Source organism: Sinocyclocheilus grahami, unplaced genomic scaffold (assembly GCF_001515645.1).
Source record: "Sinocyclocheilus grahami isolate Dianchi unplaced genomic scaffold, SAMN03320097.WGS_v1.1 scaffold2428.1, whole genome shotgun sequence".
NCBI lineage: Eukaryota > Metazoa > Chordata > Actinopteri > Cypriniformes > Cyprinidae > Sinocyclocheilus > Sinocyclocheilus grahami.
The window spans coordinates 18,414-27,969 of NW_015507607.1; the positions used below are offsets into that span (position 1 = coordinate 18,414).

General features: G+C 37.4%; 2 protein-coding genes across 2 annotated transcripts in view; both read left to right on the forward strand.

Moving 5' to 3' along the window:
- Nucleotides 1-4,409, forward strand: part of LOC107574991 (sialic acid-binding Ig-like lectin 7) — an 8,716-nt gene extending 4,307 nt beyond the window's left edge. Inside the window, exons 3-6 of the mRNA XM_016261409.1 lie at nucleotides 2,493-2,687; nucleotides 2,774-3,091; nucleotides 3,199-3,465; nucleotides 4,399-4,409. Of these exons, the coding sequence (XP_016116895.1) occupies nucleotides 2,493-2,687; nucleotides 2,774-3,091; nucleotides 3,199-3,465; nucleotides 4,399-4,409 (791 nt within the window). The remainder of the gene's footprint in view (nucleotides 1-2,492; nucleotides 2,688-2,773; nucleotides 3,092-3,198; nucleotides 3,466-4,398) is intronic.
- A 144-nt stretch (nucleotides 4,410-4,553) lies between these two features.
- Nucleotides 4,554-9,556, forward strand: part of LOC107574992 (myelin-associated glycoprotein-like) — a 14,310-nt gene continuing 9,307 nt past the window's right edge. The window contains exons 1-8 of the mRNA XM_016261410.1: nucleotides 4,554-4,581; nucleotides 4,780-4,978; nucleotides 5,186-5,595; nucleotides 5,682-5,999; nucleotides 6,107-6,373; nucleotides 7,223-7,418; nucleotides 7,504-7,510; nucleotides 8,506-8,739. Of these exons, the coding sequence (XP_016116896.1) occupies nucleotides 4,554-4,581; nucleotides 4,780-4,978; nucleotides 5,186-5,595; nucleotides 5,682-5,999; nucleotides 6,107-6,373; nucleotides 7,223-7,418; nucleotides 7,504-7,510; nucleotides 8,506-8,739 (1,659 nt within the window). The remainder of the gene's footprint in view (nucleotides 4,582-4,779; nucleotides 4,979-5,185; nucleotides 5,596-5,681; nucleotides 6,000-6,106; nucleotides 6,374-7,222; nucleotides 7,419-7,503; nucleotides 7,511-8,505; nucleotides 8,740-9,556) is intronic.

Genomic DNA, 9,556 nt, shown 5'->3' on the forward strand with positions numbered 1-9,556 from the left:
CAGGCCAGAGTGGGACATTCCACGGGTTTATAAGCATTGTCCTAAGTTGCTACACAGGCTCTGGAAGATTATTTGAATCATGGAGAAGAGGCAGGGCAGCAAAGCAATGATCAATTTTCAGAACGCGTGTAGATTCCAAATGAGAAAGTTAAGAAAACGACTATCCTGTTCAAAGTAATGTCTTTGCGCAGTGTGAATATGTTTTTCAGTGTGGTGGCAAATTGTCTGATAGATTTTTTTCCCCTCAAGAATGAATACGTCACTATACCTCTTTGCAAAAGGTATTTTGTGTGCCTGGTTGCCTTGGACACACAGGTTCAAAAACGGATCTCTAGAACATATTACAGGGTACATTTATAAACATGTTGAAAATTCTTGTTCTTTAGACTTTAAACTTGAGTCTAAATGTAATGATGGTAAATATAATGTACATGCAGAACATTTGAGGTTTGAGCCTTGTTTTTTAATGGGGTATTTCCTTTATGGGAGCGATTTGCTCTATTAAAAAAAATCACGTTTTTACAGAAGAATGCTTCCATAGAGGACTTTTCTCCTTCTAGAGATAATCAACCTGAAAGTAAGCTGAATCTCCAAAAATCTTTTGTAAATGGCTTCCTTTTGGCCCAATCTGGTGGTGATTGATTATCTTTTTTCTTAGGTGATGTACATGTTCATTACTTTTACATCTGGCACGTTTCTTCTTATTCTGATCTCTTTCTCTCTGGTTGAATATTTTCATTAAAATAAAAATTAAAGTGTTACTCACAACTTTGATAGTACTAATGAACTCTTCTGGTGCTTCATCTTTTGACCAGTAGAGCACATTATGTAGGCCGCTGCTCATGTAACATTGTAGTCGAATTTTAAGCGATTTAGGTTTTGTCATACATTGCTAATATTATTTAATATATTATCACCTGACTTTTTTCCTCTCTCCCTGCTCATACATCTACAAAACCTGTGCACTACATCTCAAGTTTTCTGAAGCCATACTATAGCTTTGTGTGAGCAACAGACTGAAATTAGATGGAACGTAGAAGATTATGTAAGTTGTATCGTTTTTGTAGCAAAAGATTTTCCAGAAATTCAGTTAAAGGCTTTGTCTGTGCACAGAAGGCATGTTCATGCTGATCCAGGAAGTACTGGTGTGAAGTGATGAAAAGGGGAAGTTACAATAGATCTGATGCCAGTCAGTAGATTATGCTTCAGATTCGGTTTCTGCAGCAGAGCTTCAGTCCGTCTCTAATCAGCAGCAGGTGTTACAGCTGTAAACTTGGGATCTAAACAGGAGATTCCCACACTTTTTATCCCTCAGGAAGGTCAGATTCTTTTTGCTGTTTTACTTCCATTACATTAAACCAAAATTAGTAGACTTATTGAACATTAACAGATGCTTTCATATGTAACATATCTAACATATTTGTTTTTTGATAAAGGATATATTATCTTTTATCCAGTTAATGATCATCATTATTGCAATTACATTATTAAAAAAATTAATAATCATTCATTTCTAATTATGCTTAATTTTAAAGGGATAAAGCAAAATTACCACATATTGTTATTGTTATTGATATTAAATATGCAATTCCAAATTTATTGCTGAAAAAAGTCATGCAGAGAATATTTTATGTTTTAAGTGGTTAAACAAATGGATTAAGTATAGCTTACTGACATATTAAAGTGAACATAATTATTCAAATTTATGGGTAATGGACCAATTATCAATGGTCTAAAATAAGTACACAATGTAGTACATGTGTGAACATTTAATTTGTTCACACATGTACTACATGCTAAGTATTATTTTCAGAAAGTATTTTAATTTATGGGAGGAAAATAAACAAAAAGGCAATGTTTTCAGTCAACCATTAATGCTGATGTAAAATATGAAATGTTACTTCCTCCTTCCTGAGGTATCATCTTTGGCACATATTTGTGCAAAAACTTTTGCATCTTTTTCCTTGAAAGCAAAGGTGAGTATTATGTTGCCAGTGCTCTCAAACGCAAATAAATGTCTCTTAATCATAAAAAGTGAGAGGAAGGGGGTGGCCCAGTTTAGCAGGTGTTACAGGTTCCTGTTCTTTCTTCCTTTTTTTTTGCTCAATTTGCTTTTCACCTGTAGGTTGATGCTCCTCAGTGAATGAAGGGATGGACATCTGGACAGCAGAGAAAATAATTCTTCTTGGTTTTCTGTTGAAAGGTTTGAGCATTTTTCCATTCATAAACTAAATTTAAGAACAACATTTCCAGACCTCTTTTCTTGATATTTATAATAATTTCAAAATTATTTCTTACATGTTTGTATTGTGTTGTAGGTGTTTGTTGTAGAGATTTCAGCATCAGTCTGCCACAGAACTTTCAAGCTCTCAGTGGATCCTGTGTGATCATAAAGTGCAGATTTGAGATTGAGGAAAAACATGACATAAACCTTGTTCCTGAGAGTGCTGCTACAGGACTGTGGCTCAAAGATGGAGATAAGACGAATGAACATCTAGTGTTTCACTCCACAGATCACAAATCTAATCACTTTAATGGGAAAATAACTGGAAACCTACTTGAGAAGAACTGCACCACTGTCTTCTATAATGTTAGTTCAAAGCACACTGGTAGATATTACTTCAGGATTGAAAGTGGTGGTTTGAAATACGTCTACACTGTAAATACCTCCACTATAAATGTGATTGGTGAGTGATTTGAGCATTTTATTTATAAACAAATGTGTTAAATGAATGTTTTAAAAGTTGCCGTCATTGTCATTTTACTTTTTCAGACTCTCCCCCCAAACCCACAGTGCAGCTGTACGTGGAGCAGAAGGAGGTGCAGGATCAGGAGGAGGTGTTGGAGGGGAGCTCTGTGAGTCTGCGCTGCTCTGCTGAGACTCTCTGCTCCTCTCCTCCACCAACTCTCACATGGAGCTCCACTCCCAGAATCCCCCTCAGTGAGAGCAGCAGACTAGAGGAGCTCATCTCTGATCTGAACTTCACTGCTACTCACCGTCAGCACAGAGTCACTTTCACCTGCACTATAACCTACCAGCTACAGGACGAGAACAAAACAGCACAGGACAACATCACATTACATGTTCAGTGTAAGTGAGGCTTTGAGATGCTTTTCAGTTTTCATATTATTGTGATTTTTATTGATATCAATCATATTATTGTGATTTTTATTGTGAGACCCTTTTTTTCCCTTCAGATTCGCCTAAAAACACATCAGTGTCTGTGCTTCCCTCCAGCTCTGTGTTGGAGGGCCGTTCAGTGACTCTGACCTGCAGCAGTGATGCGAATCCAGCAGTGCTGAACTACACCTGGTCCAGAGAGGGTGAAGGACAGATGGAGCAGCTGCAGACTGGACACACTCTTACCTTCGATAGGATCGACCTGAAACACAGAGGCTGGTACCACTGTACAGCTCAGAACCAACATGGCACACAAAACTCTTCAGTGATGCTGGACATTCAGTGTGAGTACCTCTTGCTCTATATCTCTGCTCATGATATTTGTTTCACAAAATGTATATATATATATATATATATATACATACAGTGGCATGCGAAAGTTTGGGAACCCCTTGCAGAATCTGTGAAATTGTGAATAATTTGAGCAAAATTATAATTTTAATTGTGTGATTTTGAGATCCATAATTTTCACACTGAGGACAATTGAGGGACTTTTTTAATAGTTGTGTTTGAGTCCCTAAACTGTCCTCAGTGTGAAAAGATGGATCTCAATATCAGTCACTGCTGGAAAGGGTTCAAATATGCAAAAGATTCTGGAAAACTGAAGAATCTGCAGGACCTGGAGGATTTTTCTGAAGAACAGTGCTCAGTTTAACTGTTCAGAACAAACAAGGGACTCATGAACAACCATCACAAATCAAAAATACAGTCGTGGACCATCCAGGTAACCACACACAGTATTAAGAACGAAGGGTTCATCTTTTATGTAAAATATCTTATTCAAAAATAACATGTATTTTGTATGATCTCTCTTATTTTGTTAAAATTATTCACATTTTCAAAGATTCTGCAAGGGGTTCCCAAACTTTCACATGCCACTGTAGGCCTACTTATGATCTCTGTTTTAGTACTGGCTCTGTCTTCCTCACACTGGTTAGAAAACTGTGATCTTAACTGTGACAAAAAAACAAATTTTTTCACAGTTACCATCACGCTTTTCTAACCAGTGTGAGTTCTATATATATACAGAAACGTTTGAACCCTATATATATACACAGTGGCCCCAAAATATTTGAACAGTTCTGGACGCTTCAGCCACACATAATGTCTAAATATTATCATGCAAATGCATTAAATGAAGCTTGCATCCCAATACTTTTTCATAAATTTCATACAGCTATTCCTTCCTCTATCAATCTTTTATCTTTTCTTCTCAGATGCCCCTTAAAACATTTCAATTTCAGGGATTACCTCCAGCTCTGTGTTGCACACAGTTTGGATTGTCATGAGAGTTAGTAACTGGTGAAACTGTCTCTTTATATGAATAATAGGGTGAAAATATATACACAGTGGCCCCAAAACATATTTGAACATGTTTGGACACTTCAGCCACACAACATGTCTGTGTATTATCACATTAAATAACAAAAATATCAAACCAAATAGCATCTACCTTAAAATAAATGCCACTTGTTTTGATATTTTGTTACCTAATGCAAATGCAAATGCAGTATGTAACTGACAGAAATATTTGCTACTCAACCTTCCCAGTAAGCCAGTTAGTTTTGCAATATCAATATTTTATCTTTGCCTCTTAGATGCTCCTAAAAATACATCAGCTTCAGTGAATACCTCCAGCTCTGTGTTGGAGGGCCGTTCAGTGACTCTGACCTGCAGCAGTGATGCAAATCCAGCAGTGAACTACACCTGGTCCAGAGAGAGTGAAGGACAGATGGAGCAGCTGCAGACTGGAGACACTCTTACCTTCGATAGGATCGACCTGAAACACAGAGGCTGGTACCACTGTACAGCTCAGAACCAACATGGCACACAAAACTCTTCAGTGATGCTGGACATTCAGTGTGAGCATTACATAACAGCCAATCTTACCTTGTCACATTCATTACAATGTAAAGTAAATTATAAAATGAACAGTTGTGACACTGTTATTGTGTTATGACGCAAAAATAGCTACTTATCTTAATTAAATTTGAGCCCAAAAAGTATTTCAAAATTATTTCTTACATGTTTGTATTGTGTTGTAGGTGTTTGTTGTAGAGATTTCAGCATCAGTCTGCCACAGAACTTTCAAGCTCTCAGTGGATCCTGTGTGATCATAAAGTGCAGATTTGAGATTGAGGAAAAACATGACATAAACCTTGTTCCTGAGAGTGCTGCTACAGGACTGTGGCTCAAAGATGGAGATAAGACGAATGAACATCTAGTGTTTCACTCCACAGATCACAAATCTAATCACTTTAATGGGAAAATAACTGGAAACCTACTTGAGAAGAACTGCACCACTGTCTTCTATAATGTTAGTTCAAAGCACACTGGTAGATATTACTTCAGGATTGAAAGTGGTGGTTTGAAATACGTCTACACTGTAAATACCTCCACTATAAATGTGATTGGTGAGTGATTTGAGCATTTTATTTATAAACAAATGTGTTAAATGAATGTTTTAAAAGTTGCCGTCATTGTCATTTTACTTTTTCAGACTCTCCCCCCAAACCCACAGTGCAGCTGTATGTGGAGCAGAAGCAGGTGCAGGATCAGGAGGAGGGGTTGGAGGGGAGCTCTGTGAGTCTGCGCTGCTCTGCTGAGACTCTCTGCTCCTCTCCTCCACCAACTCTCACATGGAGCTCCACTCCCAGAATCCCCCTCAGTGAGAGCAGCAGACTAGAGGAGCTCATCTCTGATCTGAACTTCACTGCTACTCACCGTCAGCACAGAGTCACTTTCACCTGCACTATAACCTACCAGCTACAGGACGAGAACAAAACAGCACAGGACAACATCACATTACATGTTCAGTGTAAGTGAGGCTTTTTTCAGTTTTTCAGTTTTCATATTATTGTGATTTTTATTGATATCAATCATATTATTGTGATTTTTATTGTGAGACCCTTTTCAGATTCGCAGATTCGCCTAAAAACACATCAGTGTCTGTGCTTCCCTCCAGCTCTGTGTTGGAGGGCCGTTCAGTGACTCTGACCTGCAGCAGTGATGCAAATCCAGCAGTGCTGAACTACACCTGGTCCAGAGAGAGTGAAGGACAGATGGAGCAGCTGCAGACTGGACACACTCTTACCTTCGATAGGATCGACCTGAAACACAGAGGCTGGTACCACTGTACAGCTCAGAACCAACATGGCACACAAAACTCTTCAGTGATGCTGGACATTCAGTGTGAGTATTACATAACAGCCAATCTTACCTTGTCACATTCATTACAATGTAAAGTAAATTATAAAATGAACAGTTGTGACACTGTTATTGTGTTATGACGCAAAAATAGCTACTTATCTTAATTAAATTTGAGCCCAAAAAGTAATTTAAAAGCCTCTAAATTATTCCGTTAACCTTACCACATTACTGTTAATTTCAGTTTAATTTGAATGCTAGGACACATTTAGAGCGTTAAGTTCACAATCTCATAATTCATTCTCATTAGTGCTTCAATCATTGGTTGTTGAGTTCCAGACATTGTAGCTTCAGATCCTCAGACCTAGTACATCTGGACTCTAGACAGGAAAGCAGTCTCTGTGTGCATTTGCAAAACACATGACTGAAATGACTGCTGATGCATCAGCACAATCGCTCGGTTCAACATTATTCACACATTTGATTGTGACAATTTTATGTATATAATATTGTAAAGTAAATTATAAAATGAACAGTTGTGACACTGTTATTGTGTTGTAATGCAATAATAGCTACTAGCTATAAAAATGTTGATCTTTATTACGTTTAAGGCCAAATAATAATTAAAAAGCCTTTAATTTGTCCAGTTAAACTTACCACATTGCTGTTTTTACGTTTTATTTAAATGCAGGGACATTGATTTTTTCAGTATATATTGTAGCTTCAGACTTTCAGACCAGTCTGGATTCTAGTCAGTAAGACTAGATTGTTTTGCATATGCACTCTTCTGACTGTTGATTAAATATTTTTCAAAATAACTTATTTTGTGTCCCGCAGCAGAATCATTGTAGTTATTCAGTTTTTTTTTTTGTTTTGTTGTTTTAATACTTTCAGATGCCCCTAAAATCTCTCCATCCTCCAGCTGTGCCAGGACTGATGTAACTGTGTGTTTCTGTGAGGCTGATGGGAATCCCTCTCCTGAACTGGAGTGGCATCTGTCTGGACGTCCTGTCACTAACTCTTCAAACACGTTCATCAGTGAAGAGCGATTGAGCAGCACAGGCTTGAGGAGCTCCATCACTCTTCATCAGTCTCTCACACACACATCCACTCTGCAGTGTGCCAGCAACAACACTCATGGCACTGCAAGTCAACGGATTTATGTCACTCCTCAGGTGTCAAGTACGTTTTACAGACATTGATTTTTAAGGTTTAATGTTTAATGTATTTACAGATGCATCATCTTAAATACCGTTATTTATACATTTGAACAGTTCTGTTGGTGTTGTTCATTTCCAGTTGTTACATTAGAGAAAGGGCAAAGGATAAATGCCTCACACATCACACACTTTTATGTAAATGTTTGTATGAAAAGCTGTAAAAGAGCATTCTTTTTTGCTTAACGACGTGCTTTTGCTTACAAGACAAACCCGTTTTGTTACTAAACACAATTCAAGCTTGCTGCTCAGATCATTCTTCTAGAGAGGAGGGAGTGGAATCAATAGCTTTATTAGAATTAGATGCTTTTTATTTCATATAACTGAAAATATCTTTTAGTTGCTCTCCAAAAACATGTTTTTTTTTAATTATTATTATCAGGTTTCCACCATTTCTTTTTTTTGGTTGGAGTTGCTGTTGGGGCTTCTCTGATGATGATCATATGTGGAATTTTACTTATCTGTGCAAGGTATGTTCACATTGCCGAAGGTCACTACAAGTCAACAACGCAATTAAGCAATTTAACTACTCAGGGGCCTACCGATGTTAATTAAAAAAGTTTTGAATTATTTTAACAGAAATAGACCAAGTTCTATATTAAAACAAGGGTTCTCTTTGGTCAAAAAAAGTTCCCAAACCCTCACTTAAAAAATAAGCAAATAATGTCAACTCTAAAAATTCTTTGCCCCAGTCATTTACCCTGTTTGTCAAAATTCAAATCCATACATGGCTGATGTTAATGTCAATATTTTTTGATCATGGACACATGGAAATATATTTTTCAGAAGAGAAAGCAACACAAGACGAGACGGTGGCACTGGACTGATTCTGACTGACAGGGTGAGTTCCCTCAAAGTACACTGTTCATTTAAAAAATGCTGCAACTTCTGTTAAATAAATGTTTTACAAGCAGAAAACACCACAGCTCTCCACTGCTGATTTGTTCATCTGTTCAACAGGAGGATGAGAGTAGCCCTGTTTATGCCAATAATGCCATGCTGTCTCCTACTGGAGCTGAGAAAGAACTCCATTATGCCTCCATTGACTTCACAAACATCCAACCAGAGTCAGAAGAGATCAGAGGCGTCTCCTCGCTGACAACTGACTACGCTGTGGTCCGATGTTATCCTGGTGGACTATCAGAGGCAGAGAGCTCAATAGGAGGTGATCAGCTCAACAGCGGCATCTCAGCTGTAATGAAGTCTGAGAAAAATCAAACCATACTAGAGCAGGGGAGAAAGATGGGAGCAGTGTTCTCCCAGCCATCAGAAGACACAACATATGAAAATATCACCATCTGAGCTAGAATTGCGCACACAATCAGTGTTTTGTCATGTAATTACAATGAATATTAGCTAAAAAATAGAAGCTAAAAGAACCAAAAAAGTAAAAACACCATATAACTTCTGAGTTATGTATTTAGTCATACGATAGCATTTTTCTGTGGACAAAAGACAATTTAGCCATTTAAGGAATATTTCAAGTTCCTCTCTTGTTTTCTTAAAAAAAAAGAAGAAAAAAAAGGAGGTTACAGTGAGGCATTGTGACACACATTGGAGTGAAACGGTGGGATTTTGTCCACCAGGAACCAATTAAATCATTGTCCTTTGTTAATCTCATGCGAGTGACAGGTCGCTGGAGAGGAAGGAGTATTGCCCTGCCCTTACATTGCATTGTCATTGCAACAAAGTTGTATAATTGGATAAAATCTTACAACATACTAAAATCATGCAAAAATGCATATTCTTTACATTTTGTGGCTATACTCTTGAAACAGTGAGTATTTTAATGTTTACGAACTGGCCCCATTTACTTCGAGAGTATGTGCCACACTGTAACCCATGCTTTTATTATTGTTATTTTTAAAGAAGATTTTGCTTTAAATAATTTATTTTTAATAATATTTACATGGCATTTAATCCATATCTGATTAGACTGTATCAGCTTCAGATCAGGGTGTAATGTTATATATACAGTGGGTACGGAAAGTATTCAGAACCCCTTAAATTT